Source organism: Pocillopora verrucosa, chromosome 7, assembly GCF_036669915.1.
Source record: "Pocillopora verrucosa isolate sample1 chromosome 7, ASM3666991v2, whole genome shotgun sequence".
In the NCBI taxonomy this organism is placed as follows: domain Eukaryota; kingdom Metazoa; phylum Cnidaria; class Anthozoa; order Scleractinia; family Pocilloporidae; genus Pocillopora; species Pocillopora verrucosa.
In genome coordinates, this window is record NC_089318.1 from 11,829,027 (window position 1) to 11,852,570 (window position 23,544).

The 23,544-nt window shown below is 40.3% G+C and overlaps 3 protein-coding genes across 3 annotated transcripts; 1 reads left to right on the forward strand and 2 right to left on the reverse strand.

Annotated features, from left to right (window-relative positions):
- Positions 1 to 540: 540 nt before the first annotated feature.
- LOC136282370 (putative nuclease HARBI1) lies at positions 541 to 1,905 on the forward strand. Its single transcript, XM_066169920.1, has one exon. The coding sequence runs from the start codon at positions 572 to 574 to the stop codon at positions 1,271 to 1,273; it is 702 nt and encodes a 233-aa protein (XP_066026017.1). The 5' UTR covers positions 541 to 571; the 3' UTR covers positions 1,274 to 1,905.
- LOC131798699 (uncharacterized) lies at positions 1,878 to 2,851 on the reverse strand. Its single transcript, XM_059116375.2, has 2 exons — positions 2,836 to 2,851; positions 1,878 to 2,731 (listed from the first exon to the last, which is right to left on the reverse strand). Exons 1-2 carry the CDS (start codon positions 2,849 to 2,851, stop codon positions 1,878 to 1,880), a joined length of 870 nt encoding a protein of 289 aa, XP_058972358.2.
- An 18,540-nt stretch (positions 2,852 to 21,391) lies between these two features.
- On the reverse strand, positions 21,392 to 22,075 carry LOC136282505 (uncharacterized). Its single transcript, XM_066170146.1, has one exon. It carries the CDS (start codon positions 22,073 to 22,075, stop codon positions 21,392 to 21,394), a length of 684 nt encoding a protein of 227 aa, XP_066026243.1.
- Positions 22,076 to 23,544: the final 1,469 nt, after the last annotated feature.

Below are 23,544 nucleotides of genomic sequence, written 5' to 3' on the forward strand. Positions count from 1 at the left end.
CGAGATCATGCGGATTCGTTATTTTTAAAGACACGAAAAATCCGAAAATTGATTTTTTTTTCAATTAGCCGTAACGACCCCAGCATGCAGTTCGCGTGTTTTGGGGGGAGTTTTCAAAATGGCGGAAAGTTTTGGTTTGATGTTTGAACTGTTCGAAGAAGTCCTTGCCGATGACCTTGAACAACAACAGGTTCTTTTAGGAGCCGATGACGAAGCAGTTTTATTCCTTTTGGCGGCCGGACAGCTCGTCCGAAAAGAACACGTTCGCACGAAGAATTTTTACGAAATAACCATACCTAGTTACATACCGGAGGACTTCCAAAGTCACTTCCGCATGTCACGGCATACAGTTACAGTTCTCGAACATTTGCTTTCGGTCCACGGCGACTTACCTCAATACACCGGCGATAGAGGAAGACCACCGGTCGAGTTAAGAAAGCAAATCCTTATTACGCTGTGGATTCTTGGGAATCCAGAATGTTTATGCTCTGTTGCCGATCGATTTGATGTTTGCAGGGCAACTGCGTACAGAGTCTACAGACGAGTTTGCAAAGCAATAGTGAGGAACTTAATGGATGAGTTTATCAAGTTTCCAACTGGTCTAAAAGCCCAAGCGGTGATGGAGGCCTTTGAAGAGAAAAAGGGTTTTCCGGGTGTTTTGGGGGCTATTGATGGCACCCACATACCAATCAAAGCACCACATAACAATCATGAACAATACATAAATCACAAAGGTTTCTTTTCCGTCCAACTACAAGTCATTTGTGACTCGGATTTATTCATAACCGATGTTTTCTGTGGTTACCCTGGTTCAGTACACGATGCTCGCGTGTTTCGTAATTCTCCGATCTGCCGAGAAGTTGAAGTGAACCCAGACAATTATTTTCCTGGCAACTCCCACATTTTGGGAGACGCAGCATATCCCTTGAAGAGGTGGCTGTTGACCCCATTTCGAGACAACGGACGTTTGACTGCTCAACAAAGACGTTACAATACTGCCCACAGTTCCACCAGAATGGTGGTTGAGAGGTCCATAGGGCTTTTTAAGAACAGGTTTAGGAAGCTAAAAACAATGATGGATGTTGACAAAATTGAGGACATACCGGAAATTATTGTATCCTCTTGCATCTTACACAACATTTGCATTATTGAAGATGACATCGATGATTTTTTAGATGACTCTAATGATGATGATGATAATGATGATGACATCTTTCCACCAGGTGTCGGAGCAGTTGATAAGAGAAACATGATAATGAGACTGATCCCATAAACCTAGCATTTATAAGTGGTTTATGTATTGATACCTTTTGTACTGTGGTGTTTTCATGAACACTTCTTTCATAGGTGGTGTATGTCATTCATAAAGTTTATACTGTATAATAGTCTTTTTGCTATAAATATCAATATTTTATTTGTTTTTAAAAGTATATAAGAAAATAGTAGAGCCATGTACATGGATCACTTTATACTACCTGAAACATTTATGGTGTTGCTTGAAATGTAAACTTTCAACACAAATGTAACAGCCTAATACTCTGACAGTCCAGGTTGCTTGTGTCACGCACAGAAAGGAGGAAGTGCGTGACACAAGTGATCTGAAGCATCTGAGAATCAGGCTAAAAAAAGTAAAGGATATAAATAATATCAAAACCAGTTTAGTTAGGCCCTCTCACCTAATGTTGCTGTTGTAGTTCCTTCTATGTATGTGATAAAAAAAACATACAACTTGCAATAATACTGTTAACATGTATGATATAATAAACTTTTAGATAACTCAATACTGACAACAAACTCAGGTTTACTGTATCTATGTTCATGTTTGTGGTCAAATAATCCCATGTTCTGCAACACAATAAAAAATTATGGAATCAAGGTTACTCTTTGTTCAATGATTTTTCAAAAACATTCAAAAATCGGCCGATGAGTGCCATGCGTTCATTGTGCATATTTTCAAACTTTTTAATCTTTTCCTTTTCTTCCTCTTTCCTGTCTTGTGTAAATTCCTTAAAGAGCCCAACGAGGTCTTCTCTTTTCTTCCGCTCTGGTAACTTCTTTTTCTTTGCTTTTGTAACCACAGGCTCCTCTGTGTCACTACCTGTGGAACTCAATGTGGAACTGGAATTTTTAACACTCTTGACTGCATCTTTGCTCTGTTTACCATCAATGTTGCTGCACAATGTTTTTGGAGCGATGGCATCATCTTTCGAAAATATTTCGTGAAGTTCGTCATAGAAGTTGCATTTCTTTCGGTCATTTCCGCTGACTTTGTTGTGATCAACACAAGCAACATAACTTCTCTTCAGATTTTTCAATTTCGTCTCACACGCCTTGGCATTAAAGAACACTCCGTTCTTCTTTAATTCTTCGCTGATTTCTTCCCACAGGGACTTGTTCTTTTTGTTTATATCTTTAAATCGTTCTCTGCGTTCGACATAGCAGGAAATTAACAACAGCACATTAGCTCTAGACCAGCGTACAAGAGCTCTCGATTCGCCTTCGGTGCCTTCACGCGACTGACTGAACGTGGCTGCAGCTGTTTCCAAAGAAGAAAAACTTGGACCAGGCTGAGGTGATACTGATCTGACTGTTTCATGGCTGAACTGTGATGCCTGCGGTGGTGGAAACATGAACTGAGGAAGATAAGGTTGAATGCCCGGTTGAACGTGGCTTTCATTCCACTGATATTCTGGATATTCACCTGCAGATAAACTGTGCGTCCAATATTGTCCTGTAGATAGAAATAAAAGATGCCAAGACGCATCAAACATCCGGAAAATTTATAAAAATACGTACAGGACGGAAAATTTCGGTGAAACTACACAAAAAACTCACCTTGTTTATTCGCCATGGCCGGCAGCAGCTAATATTTACAACAAAATGGCGGGAATGTGGCGGATTTTAAGAAGACGACCGCTTGCCAAACGTACTGCTTTTTGTATCCGTGCAATAAAGAAACGCACAGATCATGAATCCTAAAAATCCGGATTTAGATTTGATCTAATGAATCCACTCGGAGTGTGGATTCTATAGATTCAAAATCCATTTTTGGATTTTATTAAAGAAACGCAAAATCCGTTTTTGGATTCAAGAATCCGGATTTGGATATTTTTAAAGAAACGCACCCTTAGATCATCGTGCTCCTCGAATGCGGTATTGAATTTGTCTTTCAAGTTGTCCAATTTGAATCTCTCTTCTAATTGTTTTATTGTTGTCTCGGGTAAATCGCGCAGCACATTAATCTTATCCATCTGTTGTTTTAATTTTTTGAAGGCGGAGTTCCGATTAAAAAGTTTTGTTTTCAGCTGATAAGCCAAACCCCTTTTCGGTCATTACTCTTCTTCGTCCAGTTGTTTTGGAGAATTCGAATCGTGAAAGTTCTACGCCCACCACACTCCTGGGTGGCTTTGGTATTTGAGGCGTCGCCTCAAAGTCCAACTCTGATGGTGTCCTAATACGTCCGAGGACCGGTTCGCTAAAAACACTCATCGTTCCTTTGCCAAGAAACAAAGTACCAAAGGATCGAGACGAAGTTTAAATAGAATTCAAAACCATTTGGCGGAATTAAGCTACGATATTTTACTGTGACGCTTGCGACAAAAGAGGAAACTTCGAGGGGTGTCGCTATGCGTGTTTTCTAAGTGTCGCTGATGTGGGGACTATTTTACCGGTCGTAATGAAACCACGAAAACCAAGATGACTATCAACGGTGTTTATTAAGATCATGGTCACGATCACGATCGTAAACTGAAATTGCAATAATATTATAACAAAAGCATGAATAAACACTTTACGTGCCTATGTCGATAACGCGATTAAAATAACAACAATGAACGTGAATTAACATAAACAAATCATAAAAGGCTAAATTAAAACTACTCGAGATTCAAAGATCGGCTACACAATGACCATTTGCGGCTGATTAACAGCCCAAAGACTAAAATGTGGGCGTTACTTTGTGAGTGTCTAGTTATTTCAAAATACTCCTTCGATTTCAAGATAATTAGTTGTACTGTTGTACAACACAGTACATATGTGCGCTATCGCCCAAGGCGAAAAACTAAACTTAAACATATTGAAATAAAACTAACAAAATCACTTGCATATCGGTCCCGCTTGTGCCAAAGGTTTGGAACGAAAGACGAAGTTATTGCTGTTCAAGGTGAAATCTTACGAAACTCTGGCTTATAGGGACGCTAATTTAGCTTTTATATGCGCGTGGTGACGCTAAAATATCCGATTACAAACCAATAGGGAAAAGATAAACATTGTAACTAAGATCGTAACTAGGCATGCAAATTAAAGTAATTGACAATTGATCTAATCAACAAAAAAGGCTGTTCTTTGTTCGATATCCTTAACAATATTTATCTTATTAACTAGGCATGTTTCTCACATTACTGGTGCACAGAATTTGTTGAGGGCTTGGCTATCATTATTGTAACAAGAGGGTCTGGATAGGGGTATCTCGAAAACACTAAACACTAAAATTTTACCTTCTATAACATCAAACATTAAAATTTTGGGCTGTTTAACATCTAACACTAAAAAATTCTCTGAAACACTAAAATTGATACAAATGTAACGAGAAACGGCTAAAAAATGCGCCAGATACTGATAACGATAAACGCGGGCATTCAATATGGAATCAGCTACAATTGATTTACATACTGTGTCATTTTGATTGCAATTTTGTGTTGTTCATTGTTTATGTCTCTATCATGGAAAATCATTGGAGACTATTTCTCTGCAGAAGGGTACATTATGCTTAACAATTAAAATTTTCCTCTGTCGTTATCACACTTTCACAAACTTTCATTTGAACAATTTGTTTATTTAATCATCATCATGCTCCTTTTACCTACCGGGAAAAGGCTGATGCATCCTCACTAGCCATCCTCTTGTTTCTTAGCACATGTATTAGCAGCAAGCAAGCCTTGAATCTAAACTCCCCCTTTCCTTCTTTACGGTTTGTCTCCAAGTCTCTTTAGGTCTACCTCTTCATCGTTTGCTTTCCAGGGTCCAAGGTGGCGCTATTTACGGGTTGTTATGCAATTAACTCTTGATCACAGATTCATCACAAGGTAATGTATATGCGCAGACCCGATAGTGCAAACTCTACAAGTCAAGGCGAAAATGAGCGCGAATGGCGCGCCCGGACCTGGTGAGTGTTGTTGTGTGGGGGTAGGAGTCATGATCGTCATCATCCACATCGGTGCCTGAGTCGGTGTCGTATTCATCCTCTTGATCTGGCACTTCAACAACAGCAACTATTTCAATAGTGCTATCGTCCACAAACGTGATACTGGGTGCGTGCGAGTCCTCATCGTCATCTATGATATGCGGAGTAATTTGTTCCATTACTTCTCCTTCAACAGTTGGGTCGTTGTGGAACATTACTTTGGTATGAGGAGGTTGAGTGTAATACACTGCTGGTGGGAGAGCTCCGGCTTTGTCTTTTGTGGTTTCACTGCGCACTGTTCTCTGCCTCATGGGACGAAATTTATCCACCAACTCCTTCATCGCTACTTCAATTAGAGGATCTATCCTTGCAGCTGTTGGAGACTTCATCACTTCGACATCTGCCAACTCCATACTAGATGTTGGAACTGGATAAAACGATTTGTCATGTGTAAAGTATTTGGCACTCCATTTTGTTGTTCTTTTTAATGATTCTTTTGCAATTGTTCCAAAGTCTCGAGCATACTGTAAAGCTGTAAAAGTCTCGTTTTTGAAGTGGGAGACTGCATGAAGGTTTTCAACTATAGTGGTCAGTAATGTACGGAGGTCAACGTCACCAACATAATCCTCATTTATGTTCTTCAAGTTATTTTGCAGTCATGCCATACCTTGTTCAAGGAGTTCTAACGAGACTTGAGTTTTCTTTGACACAGTTCCTTGGGGACCATTTGTTGCTGCTGCTTCTTTCATGTTGTAGTGCTGTTTAACTGTAGCAACTGTGCTTTTAATATATTCGTTCACTGATGAAACATTGTTCACAGCATCTTGAAGGGATAGTGATACTGCGTCTACGGTATGAGCACCAATTCCAAAACTGTTGTACAGCTTCCCAAGGGCTTGAAGAAAGGACACTGTCCCAGTAAGCGGTGAAACTATTTTTACCGTTCCAGCAGCTACGTCCGACACCAATATAGTATTCTGGAAACTGCATATTCCGGGGTCTTGCGCAAAGGTACAGGTTTCACCAGTTCCATCATTAGTTCCTTCTTTTCCAGTGCCCATCAATGTTTTAACAGTTGAGGTTTTCGGATCGAAGGTCTTGACTTTCCTATCTACGATGTCAGTGAACACAATTACGTCGCCATAATGACACAGCCTCTTGATTTCACTGCATGAATCGGATGAATTCTGCAGGAGCTGTTTGACGTTTGAATTTGCCAGGTCACAATCGTATAACCCACCTGCATTACCAGATGCAGCCAAGTATGCGGACCCTCTCCACACACAAAGAGATTCAATACTGGAAACGCCATCAGGATAATGTGTTTCTCGCATGCTAGTACCAACGACAGCAACTCCATTGCAGCTTACTTCCAACTGAATAATCCTTTGGTGCTCGTCATCCGCACACAAAAGGATGTCTGTACTCGCCACACAAATTGACGTTGGTTTTACTAAAGGCGTGTTAAGCTGGATGATTTCTGGGTTCTTAACTTGTGCAGCTAAAGCTTTTAAATGTGTCATGAGTCGCTTCCGAAGAATTGGCACTGTGCCATCCTGTGATAAACTAAAACGACTCAGCTGTGAAAGTAGTTCTGCTCGCGATTTCAGGCCCTCCGGCTTTAAATGTACTTTGCCTTCCAAGTCAATAACATGGATTGCCCCAGATCCTCTTTCAGAAACGAAAACTATACGACTGGTAAAACAAAGGTCCCTTGCATCCTTGAATGTCTCTTTCGGAACGTGAACATCAACTGGCTGATGCAAACGTAATTCCACGAGACGAGCCTCTTGAGATTCGAAGTCATAGTCTAACACAAGCACTTTTCCTTGAGCCCCACTTTCAATCGCAATGGGTCTTTTGCATATCCCACTCTGATTGGATTTCCAAAAGTGATACTTTTCTGGAACTATTGTGTCGACGACCAAACTTATTCCTCTCAGTACCTCTAGTACCGAGGTTCTAATAAGGCGCACGATAGGTTCTACAGCCATCCGATCTTTATTCCTTACGCAGTCCAGGGTCAGCATTTTTCGTAACTTCTTACGTACATCAGGGCCAGCAGAATCGCGGAGTGTTCGAATTAGAACTAGACTACTCTTCACGCCCTCAAGATCAATGAACCAGTTGGCCCAGCTGCATTTCATACTCTTGCCAAGATGAACCACATCTGGCAGGGCGACAAGAAGCGAAAGTTCAATAGGTAATGTACCATCTTCGGCCATAGAGTGTAGATTTGACAACGCCTTCTTGTTACACTCTTCACAATCGGTAATTACCGTTGCAGCAAGAAACCTGTTACACTTTAGTCCTTTTTCTAAACACCGGTTACAAGCCCTTAAGGAAGGAATGTGTGAGACCTGGCCATTTTGTTTACAGGCTGAGCAAACAAATTTGAGCTTAAGACACTCATCACAGCTGCTAAAGCAAGAGGGCATGTCATTTGATACAATTTGACTTACAGATGCCTGGAGCTTCAAACACATTTGGCAAGTTTGCAAGGTCTTAGCTGTGTCTTGTATAGATTTGAGGATTTCTTCACCAGTTACTGATTTGGGGTGATAGTACGCACCAACTGGAATTGATGAGCTCTACTCTTGCCAAGATGAACCACATCTGGCAGGGCGACAAGAAGCGAAAGTTCAATAGGTAATGTACCATCTTCGGCCATAGAGTGTAGATTTGACAACGCCTTCTTGTTACACTCTTCACAATCGGTAATTACCGTTGCAGCAAGAAACCTGTTACACTTTAGTCCTTTTTCTAAACACCGGTTACAAGCCCTTAAGGAAGGAATGTGTGAGACCTGGCCATTTTGTTTACAGGCTGAGCAAACAAATTTGAGCTTAAGACACTCATCACAGCTGCTAAAGCAAGAGGGCATGTCATTTGATACAATTTGACTTACAGATGCCTGGAGCTTCAAACACATTTGGCAAGTTTGCAAGGTCTTAGCTGTGTCTTGTATAGATTTGAGGATTTCTTCACCAGTTACTGATTTGGGGTGATAGTACGCACCAACTGGAATTGATGAGCTGTTGTCCAGTGATGTACCTACGACCACTTCGGCGCTTGTTAAGAGGTTTTTTTTTTATTTCCTCAGGATCAGAAATGGAGTTGCTGCTGAAATTATTTTGGTCTATTTGAGTTGTTAGCCCAACCACCATTTTCTGAAGTGAATCATATTCTAGGCCAGGTTTTAATACAGTTCCATCAATAGCTTGTGACAATGGTATAACGTTCAACTTGTCTGTAGAAACAAGCGCTGGCAAATCAGCTTGTCGATTGAAGGCAAAGGAATACAAGGACAATAGATGCGGTTTTATCACCCCACTGGCTGTAGTATAACCAGCTTGAAAGCGTTTTGACGAATTTGTTGACGGACCGCAAAGATTGAAATCAGAAAATGTGTTGAATTCTTTCAGTCCCCCTCTCCCAGTTCCAAAGAAACCAGGCCCTCTCACAAAATTTCGTGTCCAACTACCTCCGAGATACTTGATAGTGTCAAAAAACTCGCACACATCTCGGTCCCATGTGAAATCTGAAGCAGACTTAGGATCAACTAGAGCGAAAGATGTAGTGTTGTCAATAAATTTGTAGTAGAGACAGTCTTCCGGGATCTTTCCTTTCTCAAGAAGTTGGTTGAGTTTAATAGCAAGTGGATGGGCATTCTCCACACACCTAGAAGAATAAACGTACACAAACGTCTAAATGCGCAAAGACCACACACAGACCAATGCTAACAATTTGTCAATTCTCATAAATTATAGTGCAACAACATTTCCCCATTACGTAAGCAACCTCAACAAAACTTGCAAGCTTAGAGTTGGAGCCAATAGAAACTACAAGATCAAACACAAATGGACCATCTGTCCTCCATCTTTCTAGTTACATAAACACTCACAAGTTAAAACATGTCAAGTCATCATCTACGTTCGCATCGCTTATCACATGACCCTCCGGATCCTGTGTTGAATCTTTCTGGTCAACATAGCCAGCTTCATCAAAAGCACAATTTGTTTCTTCATCCCATGATTCAATACATGAACTGACAGTCTCATCATGGCTTTGAGACAAGTCTGCGGATTCTTCCAAATCTTCGTTTAGGTAAACACTATCACTGTATAAGGAAATTATCACATACATGTATTATAGTTTTCGCAACATATAGATTCATTTCTGGTCATTGTTCATTGTGTTCACAGTATCAGCCAGTATCAGGAATTTCAAAAGGGGAACAAAGAAGAACATATATAACATTGGGACACTACAAGCAATGGAGAATGCTCCAGATATTAAGCTTTGTAATGGATTTTTGGTATCATGATACAAATGCCAATTGTTTTTAGTAGTTCCACTATTTGCTAACTGCCATGCAATTATATTTTGGCAAAATATGATTTTCTTCTTACACATACAACAACAACAACAACAGCATTTATTTAAACACGATAAAAAATTCAGCAAAAGCTGATGTGGTTGTGTACGGACAATAAAACTAAATTCCTAACTAATTATAAGAAGACTAATGTAAGATTTCTACATATTTTCAACAATAAAAATTCTACATAGTACATCATTATAACATACGTGGCTTAAAAATACACTTGAGTGACTTTTTAAAAGCGTCAACGTCTTGAATTGATCTCATTTGATTTTCCAGAGCGTTCCACCGAGTAATTGACTTGTATGAGCATGATTTCTTGACCATATCGGTCTTAGGTCTAGGTAACTTAAATGTCATTTTCCTCCTGAAGTCGTAGCTACTTACATACTTTTCAAAGTGACGGCTCATAGGACGTGGCAAAAGATTATAATAAGCCTGATGCGCTAAGATTAGTAATCGTTTCTCATACATAATCTCTAAGGTATTCCATTTTACTGTGGCAAGAACCTCCTTGCTTGGAGTACACCAATCCAAGTTAAATATTATTTTCGCCGCTCTAACATGTATAGATTCTAAGCTTGAGAAAAATACTCGACCACAAGAGCCCCAAACTAACATACCATATGTCACAGACGGCAGAATAACCTTAAAATAGAAATCAATTCTTGCCTGTATAGGAAGGAAATACAAGGATTTAAGTAAATTCAACTTCTGCGTATATGACTTAGCTAATTCCGATACATGATGATCCCATTTAAGAGCATTATCTATCTGAACACCTAGGCATCTTGCAGAAACAACCTCCCCGACAACATAATCACCCATCTTAATAGCTTGTTTTGGCCCAGTAAATTTTCTGCGTCCACCAAGCAATATATATTCCGTCTTGGTGGGATGTGGAGTGAGACAGTTCTCGCAACACCATGTATATAGCCTTGCTAGTACTTCATTCAACTTGGAGGCCACCAGATCATAGGTCGGAGCTGAGACATAGACGGTGGTATCGTCTGCGTACATGTGAAGCTGTGGGTCACCATCTATTCCCTCAGTGATATTGGGCAGATCATTACAGAAGATGGAAAACAGGGTAGGGCCCAGCACCGACCCTTGAGGTACACCAAAAGTAACTGGCATAGCTTGAGATTGACACCCATTAATCGTCGTTACTTGCGTTCTTCCAGAGAGGTAATCTCTTATCCAACACCACAAGTCCCCAGCTACACCAAGACTTTGAAGTTTTCGGAGCAGAATGGAGTGGGGAATTGCGTCAAACGCCTTACGAAAGTCTACAAAAACCACGCCTACAACATGTTTCTTGTCGATCGCTTGTCTCCAGTCATCCGTTATTTTCACTAACAACATCTCGGTGGAATGACCTTTTTTATACGCCCACTGGTGAGAGTTCCCAAGTCCTTGTTCAGTGACATGCGTGGTAATAGTTGACGCCACCATAGACTCCATCAGTTTTCCTGGTACACTTAATAGCGAGATAGGCCTGTAATTTTGCTTAACGGTTTCATCGTCACTTTTATAGAGAGCTGAGATGTTTGCAGCCTTCCAAGTAGCCGGTACACTGTTGCAGGTGGCGCTTATTTGAAAAACAGACAATAAAGATGGAATAATTGAGTCACCGGCAAACTTTAAAAGTTTTGGAGCAACTCTGTCGGGCCCAGAGGCTTTATCAGCTCTCAACTTAGCCATCGAACTAACAATAACCTCCTGCGATAAATTTATGTTCATAACACAAGGCGCGACGGTAGATACATGAACGTTACTTTGTGTCGAGTTGGTATTCGGCAATTCGTTGGCCAGTTTTTCGCCTATAGTTGAGAAATGTTCATTAAGTATGTTCGCTTTGTCCAGGTCGGAGGTGACAACTTTTCCATCCGCATTCCTGATCCCTAATATCGGGGTAATCGATTTGCCGTTTGTCGCATTTTTTACCAGTCTCCAGTAGGATTTACAATCCTTCACTTCATTGAACAGTTCCAAATAGTATCTGCTCTTAGAAAGCCTCACTTCCCGTGTCACTCTATTCCGCAACTCCGAATACTCAGCCCACAGGTCTGGATCACCCAGACGTTGTGCCATTTTAAGCATTTTGAAACGTTTATTCATCAAGTGCCGTATTTGCAGTGTTATCCAAGGTACCGAGACGCTCCTAATTTTAACTTCCCTGTAAGGCGCATGCACCTGACAGATATCTTTGAATATGCGTAACCACGCCCAATAGCAATCGTCTGGATCGTTAAACACTGAACATACTGACCACGGGGCACTCTCGATATCCTTCACAAAAGTAGCTTGATCAAATCTTTTGAAGGTGCGGGCCCTGACTATCTTTGGAGGCGGCCTTTTTATTTTGGACCATATTGTAGCAAGAACCAGCTTATGATCTGAGATTCCCAACTCAGTTGTTTTAATAGTTCCTTTGATAATCTCCGGCTTGCTGGTAATAACCAAGTCAATCAGTGTTTTTGTCTCACTTGTAACTCTTGTTGGCTGGCTCCTATCGTTCATTACGCTATAGCTGAATTGCTGGAGTATATCTTGTAATCTTCTACCGGCGTATGATGTAACACCCTTGTAGCTACGAAAATAGTCCGAGTTAAAATCACCGACAAGCACCACATTCCTGTGCCTAAGCCACATTTTCACATGAAACACACGTGCAAACATCAATTTGAAAAACATAAACTGCTTTATTTCATTAAGTTCAAAATATCAACAAAAACTATGCATTAAGACTCTATCAGCAGTACTACAAATGCTGGTCAAAGACATTGGTTTTGATATCTAAGGAAAAAGCTAAACAATCTTTGTGTGTACAACAAATATTATCTATTGGTACATGGTAATGACATGTCTATGCATGAGTTCTATAATAATCTAGATTTTCATCCAAAAAAAAGTTCTTTTATACAACAATATATTCTTCAGTAAGGTTTTTACTTGTCAGAGCCTGTTTCTATGGCATCAGCACCAGTAAAGTCCTCCTGCTCATCTTGTGACATGGAATTGCTGCTTGATGCTGAAGAAAGTCGTTCACAATTTCCTTTTTTCCAAAGGCTGTCCAGGGTGTGGTTGTTTTTCACTAAACGCTGTGCTTTCTCGTAATTTCTTTGGCACTTATTGAAATGTGCTACAAAGGACAAATTTTTAGCAAAGGTGAACAGTGTATTCCTAGGTTTACATTTCTCCACCATGGGGATTATTGAAAAAGTGATAAGGGAAGTTCAACTTAATTATAAACATTCATTAGTCTTTTAGAAGATCAGCTGAATACAAAAGACCAGAGTTACTATCACCTAAATACACTCGGAATTATTATTTTTTCTTATTCTGAGTACTGAAACATGTGATCTGCTGTAATGATATTGGTAAATTAAAAATATTTGTTTAAACTTACTGATTTTGAAGTAATTGACCTTCCCTTGGGTGGTTCTGCTGGACTTAGTACTGATAAAATACGGTTTCTTGCAGACTCCACTAGTAAATTTCACCTCATTAAGAGCTGAGCTTCCAGCAAGCTTCCCTAAGTCTAAGCGAGATAAAAGTAAACACATAAGTAAAGGTAAAAGTACAAGTAAAAGTAGAAATTCAAAAACCACCTATTTCATTAAAATTTACCTGCTTGAAGCTCATCTAATTCATGCCTCTGACGCACATTTCTCACAACTTTATTGTCTCGCAAAATATTTTGAACTAGTTCTTTATCTTCTAGACATTCTTGTCTTCTTTTCCTACTTCTATTTCTCGCAGAATCTGATGCTCCAGGCTCATTGTCTATGATGGCAATTTTTTGGATCTTTATCTTCTGAAGAACTTGTTGAAGTACCAAGAGGTTCTTTAGGAGTTTGCTTCACACCCGGTACAAGCACCATTTTCTTGTCTGACCAATTAATTATTTTCTGTACCACATGTACTTAAAAAAGATGAAAAAGAGGAAATTTTACTTTAGTATTTCATACTTATAACCTTCAAAGTAATTATCCTTTTCTAAGATCGAATAAGGATAATTTGTAACCCCCAATTTTCTAATACATATGTTGTGGTTATATTTATCATTAGTTCAAAACTTTTTCCTGCACTTTATGAATTCGACAGATCAGTTGTCTACTTACTATTGAGTTCAGTTTGGGTTTCGTCAGAAACAAGGAGTGGCACTTCCATCTCCCACTGTTGTTGCGTAAGGATATGTAAATTCTTCGTTTTCCCGTGAGCACTCCTGGCCAGCCGGTACAGTTTCAGCTTGAAATTTCCCATACCCAGCGACGTAGCCATTTGCGAAATACCAAGAAAGTTGATCATATGCTTCCTGGCGTCCGTTAGATTTCTTTGGTCTATACCGATTGGAATTCTACTGCGATGTCTCTCAAAAGCATCTACCCATTTTAACACTAAACATTAAAAAAAACGGCCAAATAACACTTGACACTAAACCCCATCCAGACCCTCTAACAAGTATGCCTTAATGTGCGCCAACTTTAAAATTCAAATCATATAATCTGGGAGATTTAAACTGTTGATTGAAAAAATGATTCAACTACTCTTCCCAGCCAATGCAACTTCAAGGCGCTTAACTAAAATTTTCCTATTACCAGCAGTGCTTAATCCTCTCTACATGAAGCTCTCTTTAGACCAGGTGCTGTCATCAAGGTTGGACTGATAGCCACACTTCTTATCTTAGTGGCATTGCAGAACTTTAAATGAGATGAAAGTGATAAGTTATCAGCAATGCAAGTATTGCACTGTTTACAGGCAACAGGTTTTAATGCACAAAAGACTGATTTTGTCAGGCCTCTGCTGCCTGCAGAAGTCATAAGGTCAATACTAGACAAACAAACTTGACAACTGAGCAAATCTTTTCATTTCTATCACGATTACAAACATTTTATTGGTAACAGTGTTGTGGGGAACATGATTGGTAATGTGAGGTATAAGAAAAGGACATTGGTTGATGTTCTGGGAGGTAAAACAAGCAAACACAATTACTTCACATTGCTTACCACCACTTGCCAGTGGTGGGGCTTATCTTTGACCGGTTAGTTAAGGTTAAATCTCCCTTCACTCCAGAATGTAGGACCTCTTTAGCCTGCAGAGACACAATGCCATAAGCCACCCTATACCTTGTAAATAGCAAATTTGCATAATAGGAAATGGCATATCCAACTGTCCATGTTGTGACATTTACACTGGATGAAAAAAAAAAAAACAGAAAGGTGAGGTTAACATACATGTGTTACATTTCTTTCAGTTCTGCATCCTGAGTAGAATTAGTCTCTATTCTATCAAAAAGCCTCTTGGCATTCCTCAGATATTCATCTGGCAAAGATCCAGTCATTGGATTTTTTCTGCGTCTGTTTCATCTTCACTCTCTAAAGTGTTCACTAAACAATAGAAATATCTGGCCAGTACAATGGCTTGATTGTCAATAAGCCTAACTGGGACCTTATTTACTTGTGTATAAGTCAAACTCGTGTATAGGTCGACATTTTCAAGGTCAAAAGGCGCATTTTTCATCACTACTAGGTAAAGGAGTAGGATTCAGACTGATAGAAATTTCCCAAAAAATGTACCTCATGTCGAAAATGAAATCTTACATCTAACTAACTTTTATCTTAAAGTTGAGTTTGAAAGGAGATTTAGTAGACTGAAGGAACACTGAAGAGCTTCGAAGGATTGCGTGTAACAAACAAAACCATCCAACTTTCTTCTAGACAAATAACTGATATCTAACTGCTACAGACTGTTTCAGTACTTCTGACTTCTGATAATCACTACTGGCTTTCTCAAAAATACCCTGAAGAAATCAGTCCCTCCTATAATTACTCATTAATTTGCTTGTGGTTTCATGACTTGTATTGGCAGCCAAAAAATCCCATGCCCCATACAATTAAGTTTAAAAATCCCCATGAATAAATTCTAATGTGTTTTTAGTTTCTCTACTTCTCCTGTCCCAAGTGCTCAACTTGTAATCATTGATCATCTCATATGACGTGCTGGCAGCACTCCCTTGTCTTCATGATTATTTGGCTTAAAAGTATTTAAAGTAAGACTATTAATTGCAAATGGCACCTCTTCCGATTAATAGTCTGAAAGGGTCTTTTATCACAATTGATAATTGTGGTAAGTATGACTATTAATCGCATACAAGCTCATTATTAGTCGTGTTTGACTGGTTTTTAGACTTAATAGTCATACATCGCATGGTTAATAATCGCATCTGATAGCAAATGCCCTTATGTATCGTGAGGAAATGTACTCTTCTCCAAAGAAAGTTCAAGCTCAACTCAGCTCAGATAATTTCCCTGCACTAGTAGTCTTGGAAATACAGAATTGGAAATTGCCAGGCTTAATCCTTTGAAAGGAAGAAAAAGGCAATGTTTCATTGATATCCTCTCCCCGTTTTGTTTTGGAGATACGTAATCCTAGAAAAAAAAGCACTGCATTAATGTTTGCGAAATTTTTGTAAAATCTAGTATTTTTATATAGAGAGAATTATCTTAAACAATTACGGTGATTTACCCTCAAAAGACTGCCTATCTTATTCGAAATGATCAAGAATGGAGAGGATATTGATGACGTTTACGTTGCAAGATAACAAGGTTTCATATTTCGTGATGTCACGCAAGGTGCATTTGTTGGTGCAACACCACTAGCAAAGTAGTAATTTACAAATTTACAAATTCCCTGCAGAAATATTTACTATATCTATAAGTGTTAAAGCGAGGAAGGTTTGAGAGAACTTAGGCAGACTTCATTCTGAATCGGAAAAGCCTAATAAACTTAATAAAATATTTTGTTTCTCCAAAACTTATGGTTACCGTATACCTTAGAGGAGTCTCGCGCCCAAGCGATGTAGTGCGTCTGGTTTAAATCGTAGATACCTAACCTCATATCAAACCGTACCAAGAACTTGCGAAAAAATGAATTGTCGAATTTTTCACGACCTCTAAATGCGAGCGTCCAAATCACCTTTTCAAAGCTACAAGTCAAAGCGAATTTTGTCTTTCACTAATTTACTTTGTTCCTCGGTTTCCGGACCCAAAGCGCTAAAAACGCGCGTCTTCATTTTACGTAGTCAATTACAGTAAAAAGGTACAGAACATTTTCAAAATAGTATCTATAGATTGTGGAGTGATCGTACAAGAATTGCACCCAGAGAAAAAAAGTTATTTCAAGATTAAAAATTCGCAGACAGGCTTTTGTTGTTTGTGTGTTAAACTTGCTACTGTCCAAATGTGTGGGCAAACGAACAAATTCCCTTTGACGTTTAGTTCTTAGTGTCCCTTTAAAGTCAAAAAAATTTATAAGAGAAAACAGCGCTTTGATTGCCAATCAAAAGAGAAACTTTTACGTAAGGCTAAAACATAAAACTGCCATGTCTCCGCCAATCTTCACAGTCTTTTTCACTATTTTTTTTAATTAAAGATCGCCGACCTGAAGGTATACAGTAACCTTAAAAATGGCCGGTTCCCTAGTTCATGTTAAAACAACTAGGGAACCAGCCACTTAGAATAATTCAGTCATGAAAACATTGGCAGGCATTACATAGTTTTCTATGCAAGCGGTGAAGCTTTTCTTCTGCCTTAGGCTGCCAGAAGGTTCAATGTTCAAATGGTCACAGATTGATTGGAGATCCACAATCTTTAATGAACCCAGCTTCTTGTGATGGACAAGATGGCATATGTTTCTAGTGCCTACAACAACTGGATGCTGAGGGGAAGCCACTTGCTGCATTACTTCGTTTCGTAGAGAGGCCAGCGAAACCTCCAACTCTTCGGCAGTGATATCCTCTTTGTCCACTTGTTTCTGTGCTGCCGCCAGGCGGGAGAATAGCTGGCTGATCTGTTGGGGAGTCCTCCATTCATCTGGCTGGAACAGGACCAACACCGTCTTTCTCTAATTGCATTTGCTTGCTGATCTGAACAGGATCGGCCTTGTGTCCGATCCGGCTTCCCTGCTCAAATATATCCATGAGGTAAGCTTTAGACTTATCGGTCATTCTCGACGGCTTTTTCACACTCTTTAGGGCCCATCCTTGTACCTTGCCATCTTTCCTGGTACTGGACAGTCGTTGTGACTCTTGGTCAATGTCACTGACCGCAGCCTTCTGGTGATTACCAGCTGCTGTAGCTCCTGTAACTCAGGTTGCCCATTTCTTGCGTATGGTGTCATATAATGACTCTGATTCAAGTTCATTCTTGTGTTTTCCAGTGTCCATGTGCGCATCTGCTTCCTGTTGTGACCTGAAAGTCAGCACACAACCACGTTCTCGAGAGGAATATATGTCAGCGCTCGTTTTTGAGCTTCCTCCCACAATGACTTTCTCTTTTGTCAGTTCTCCAAACGGCTCAATTACCTTCAGGTTGGTGTCTGATTGAGGTGTTACCTGAAGGTCACAATATTTCAGTAGACAACCTGGCCCAATGTCATATGCTCGCCATACGTGAATTCCGCTCTCATCAGTAAACTGGAAATTATTTAGCAAACTGATGCCCGGTATTTTGTTGTCTTTGACCATATCCTTTGAAACGTCTACTTCCACGACCGCAGCTCGACATCCTTTCAGACCTCCGGGACTCGATGACCAGCTTCATGTCTTCGGCAGTTAGAACATCATGTTTCTCGTTCACCCACCTTTTGATGTGAGCCTTCATTGGAGCAGTCTTACGGTCACATATATCTTTGCCAGCTTGTGGGTCAGAGAAGTTGTAGCGTATGACTTTTATACCAGAGCGCACACTGATCTCCGGAAGGCTAAGAAGAAGTGCTCCATTTTTGTAACAGCCAGCATTATCAGAGCGTAGGAAGGCTTGGTTGAGCACAGGGTACTCTTTCTTCAGCATTTTGAGAAGATGCTCGATGATGGATGCTATGGCAAAGCTGTTCTGGGTACACGAGTTAAACAGATGCACAAAGCTTGGAATTTCTCGGCGGTCGACAACTTGGTTATAACAGCACTTACATGCCAACTTCTAGCCCACTTTCCAAAAAACTCGCTCATATGTTCACGGTAATGATGCGGTAGAAATTTCATGGCCCAGTCCATCACAATCAAACAGTTTTCTTGGTTAAGTTTATCAAGAGTATCTTGCCCCGCCTCTTCTTGGTTTACAGAACGTAGGTGTGCCTTCCAAGCGCTAATGTTCTGAACACTCTCTTTGTAATCCAACAACACCCTTGCTTTCTTTTCTTCACTCGCATCAGAATCCTCTAGTTCCTGCAATATCTCTGTAGTCATGCTTTCCAAAGCCTCACACCTTTTGCAGTGGTATACGTGATTGTGGTAGCACTCTCCTTGGAAATCAGTGGAACTCTCGGAGGAATCACTGAGAGCATGCATAGTGCAGTGGTCGCTGCAGTCTTCTTGATGACTAATGTGCACCTTGAAGTCAGTTTTCAGATACCGCTTTGCCTCCTTGAGGGCCTTAATCTTAGCCTCCCCCGATTTTCGTCTGGACCAATTTTCTTCAAGTGTATGGACCACACCCTCTAGATTTTGAAATGCCTGGGCACCTGCTGCAGTGAAATTGTCCAGGCCTTGAAGTGACTTTTGCATTGAAGTAGAACAAACATCAAGTATTCTGAAAAGTGAACGTTCGCCAGCGGGCTCGAATGCTTCTTTCTTGCAGTAGGCAGCGTACTGCTCAATGATACAGAAGGGAATCAGCGTTCTTATTACTGCTGGAATGATGATATGCTCGCCAGAGTGGAGTTTCAGATTTCTAGTTCCAAATGTCACATCCTGGAGAAGGTCTGGGCGTGAAATAAAATCAAGAAAGCGGTCAACTTTTGCTGCATCAATTCTGCTACAAAAAATGGGCTGTTCAAGGACAGACTGACCCTTCCCTCTGCGGATCATGTGTTGTCGTGCCTCGTCAATGCACCATTTGGAAAGGCCGGGTATCATTTGCTGGAGTTTGACGCGACTAAAATCGTTTGCAAAGAGTGACAATGTCTTTTTGTCTACCACGATTCCGCCTCGTCGTGTGCTTTAACTAATACCTTGATAATTGCAGAATTTTTATAAAAATATTTTTGTTTCGAAGAGTCTTCCAGACTTTGATTTTCTACCAGAAGAGAGTCTTGATGCAGGCTGTTCCAAATCTCATTTTCCTGTCCCAGATGGATGACAGACAGCGCGGTAGTGATTGCCTCACTTGCCTTTCTTAGGTAGTATTGCTGTTGGGTGTTTGAGATGTCATCCCAGGAGGCGTTGAGCATGGACAACAATGGGCTGTACTGACCACTTGCTATGCTACTCACAGCTTCATTGAGAGACTTCCTCTTCTGTTGCTGGTCTTCAATTTCATCAACCCAGATACTAACTTGCTCATTAGTGCTTTGAGAAGACTTAGATGATATTGTCCAAGTGTCGTCTGGTGGTTCAGATGAAGGAAGCGTCATATCTCGATTGCCTTCAAGGCCCTGGTCAGTGAGAAGAAAGGTTAGTCTACAAAATAGGTTACATGAAAATACACAAACAAAGAAGAAAGGAAAAGGAAAGAAAACCATCTTGTATCTCTGTCTCTTAATACTGTAGGAACCCAATGTTCGTTACTGGAAGGCAGCAACAAGGTAACTTGAGATGCGCTGAACTGCAAACTTCTTTTATTACATGAACAACAATTCACTGAAATTAAATGTATAAATCTGCTGAATAAAGCAAAATAACAACTGAATGACAAACGAAAGGAAAGCTAAATATAAACCGATCAATACTTACAAGTTTTTTCGTGCCTTGTTCCGCTAATACAAAAAGAAATCTTGTACAACAATCATAGCGAAAGCTAAAACTTCAAAACAGACCATGTGCTCTCTTATTGTGACTGCAAAACATGTTACCAGCGGTACATGTCATAAATGACTCACTGAAATGTCTCAGTCATTACAAATACCCTCTCTTATAATAGTAAATATTCAGTAATGTAAAAAGGTGGATGTTGTGACTTTAGTGGAGTTACAGGATAGCGAGTGACCAGGAGCATAAAATGAATGCACAAACAACAGACGTATAACAAAGTTTTCCAACCAACTTACAAATTTATTCTTACAATAATCGACGGTAGTGAAGATACGTGGCGATGGCTTTAAAGCACAACAATAGCGTGATACAATTTGATGTGATGTGGTACGAACTATAAGGAAATTAAAAATAAACCTATGTAACTTACATTGTACCATATATCGATTTCGCATAACAACAATGAAATCAACTAAGCCTTTATCTAAAGAAACCGATGTAAACAGAGTAACGAAATCATGCGACAATTATAACAAGTAAAAAAAACTTACCTTGGTTTAGCTCCTAGCTTGATAGCATATAACCCAATGATAGCGACAATAGCGAGATAGCTTGCTCTTAAATAACGAAGATGTAAACTCATTGTACAACGATAGCATGTGACTTTCGCAAGAAACTCGTAACCTGATAAGTACACTTGTAATATAATAGCTACGGCTACTGGAAAACGTGATCAAATGTTAACACTACAACTTTACGTAATCAATCGAGTTAATCATAAATGATAAAATAAAAGGATATAAAATTAGAATGTTTCAAAACTAACATTCCGGCCCCTTTAAAGGGGCCAGGTAAACCTGTAGCCTTTAACAAAAAGAAACACTAAAGTTTGAAACAAACTACTATAGCACTAACGAGATAAATGTTACTAAACTTGTTACTGGCTAGCCCAGTAAAGTCTTTAGCAGTACTTGCAGTAGGAAAGTACTAGAAGCAGTTCATGCAGCTTCCTACAGCACAATCTTGTCGATTGGTCTCACAAGGATGGATGTCTTGTCTTGACCTTTGCGCTTCAGACCATTCCGTCTCGCTTGTTTTGGTAGACTTCGATGATTCGACCCAGAGGCCAGGAGCTGCGGGGAACACTTTCATCCAGCACTAGCACGACATCGTCAACGGCAAAATTTCTGTCTATGTTACCCCATTTCTTTCTTTCTTGTAGGGTTGGGAGATACTCCCGTATCCATCGCCTCCAAAAGATGTCCACGAGGTACTGGACTTGCTTCCATCTGCGGCGAGAGTAGCTGTCTTCCTTGCCAAACTGACCTGGGGGCAGAGTAGGTCCTGATCGAAGTAGCAACAGGTGATTAGGTGTAAGGGGCTCGGGATCCTTGGGATCATCTGACACTTTAGTAATAGGCCAACCATTGATTATTGCTTCCACTTCACACATCATTGTTAGCAGAACTTCGTCATTCAGAGGCTGTTCCTTCATGAGGGCCTTCATCACCTTCCGCACAGTACGGATGCAGCACTCCCATACACCTCCATGATGAGAGCCTGCGGGAGGGTTAAATAACCACTTGATGTTCTTAGCCAGAAGGAAGTCATGGATTTTGTCTTGGTTCCAGTCGCGTACTGCCACCCGTAGTTCCCGCTCGGCCTTGACAAAATTGCCGCTATTGTCAGATCTCATTAGCAGCAGTTGGCCTCTTCTTGCAATAAACCGTCTGAGAGCTTCAATGAAGGAATCCATATCCAGGCTGTGCACTGCTTCGATGTGAATGGTTCAACTTGACAAACAAGTGAATATCACGCCGTACCTCTTCACAGTACTTCTACAGCGACAAACATCCAGCAGACCGAAACAGTCGACCCCTACGTAGCTGAAAAGAGGTTCTGATGGGTTAACTCTATCTTCGGGTAGGGAGGCCATCTTTTGCTGACCTACTGGCTCTTGCCTTCTTCTGCAATCGAAGCAGGAGTTCAGGATGCGGCGATCTATCCAGTACTTCTTTCTGACCAAGGATAGCGTGTGCTCGAGACCGGAGTGGCCACTGATCAGGTGGTAATAGCGCATGATGAGACATGATGATCTTTAGGAAGCAGAGCTGGATGTTTAGGCTCTTGCGTCAAGGGTGAGTTGTGTAGCCGACCTCCAACGTACATAATTCCTTCAATCAAAACTGGATCTAGCTTGACAATGCTACTTGATTTCTTAACTTGTTTATGTGCTGTCTTCAAAGATAGCAGTTCTTTGTAGAAACTGGCACCTTGGACAAATTTGATTATAGCTTTCTCAGCAGCTTTTAACTCTTCAACTTCTAACGGCTTGAATTTCTTCTCGATAGCAACGTTCTCTTCTTCATCTTCAACAGCTTCTCCTTGTCTTTTCTTGGCAGCGGCGTCACGTAAATTAGCTCTCAATCGAAGCATCCAGGGGACAAACTTCTTCACCTTGAACCACGAGGAGAAACACTCAAACACTTTGTCGATATCCCGTTTAGTAGGGCATGCCAAGCTGATAAAGGTGACTCTCCTTTCTTCTGAGGCACATGGCTCTTCTTCTCGTTCATCGTCATCCAGGGCAGCAGGACCCTTCGGCCAGTTTTCTTCGTTCTGCCAGAGGAAGTGTGGGCCTTTAGACCAGCGGTTACTCTTTGCGATAGCTTCAACGGTCATGCCTCTTTGCTAGAATTCTTGTTTTGGGTTTAATGAAATATGCACACATGCTTTAGCTTTTGTGGCACATGCAAAGAATAAGCAAGGAAACAAGGAATATCGATGCCATTGGAAGAGCGAGGTTCAACTAGAACAAAGTTTTTGTCTCAGTTTTGGTCTCATGCATGCAAAAAAGTAAACGTATTGATGTTATGACCTATGCATGAGTCGCCTATTGTTTATTGTTTAAGAGAGCGGGTCATGTCTGTTTGTTAAATTTATCAACAATCATAAGTTTTTGTAAGTGTAAAATAATAGGGTGCATAAAAGGCAACTTTCACGGTGTGGGTCATGCAAAGACTGTTTCATTCATAAGATATCAAGATTATTGGTTTTCTTAGTGTAAAAAAGGCATTTAGTTGCAGTTTTAGTTGTTTTAATTACAACTGTTAATTTTTTATTGGTCAATGATTTTTGTGAAATTTGTGGCTACTTAAGGAGCTGTTTTGTTTTGAGTTGTCAAATCAATCTTTAAAATTACGTTGCTGTTCCTTTTGCCTCCAC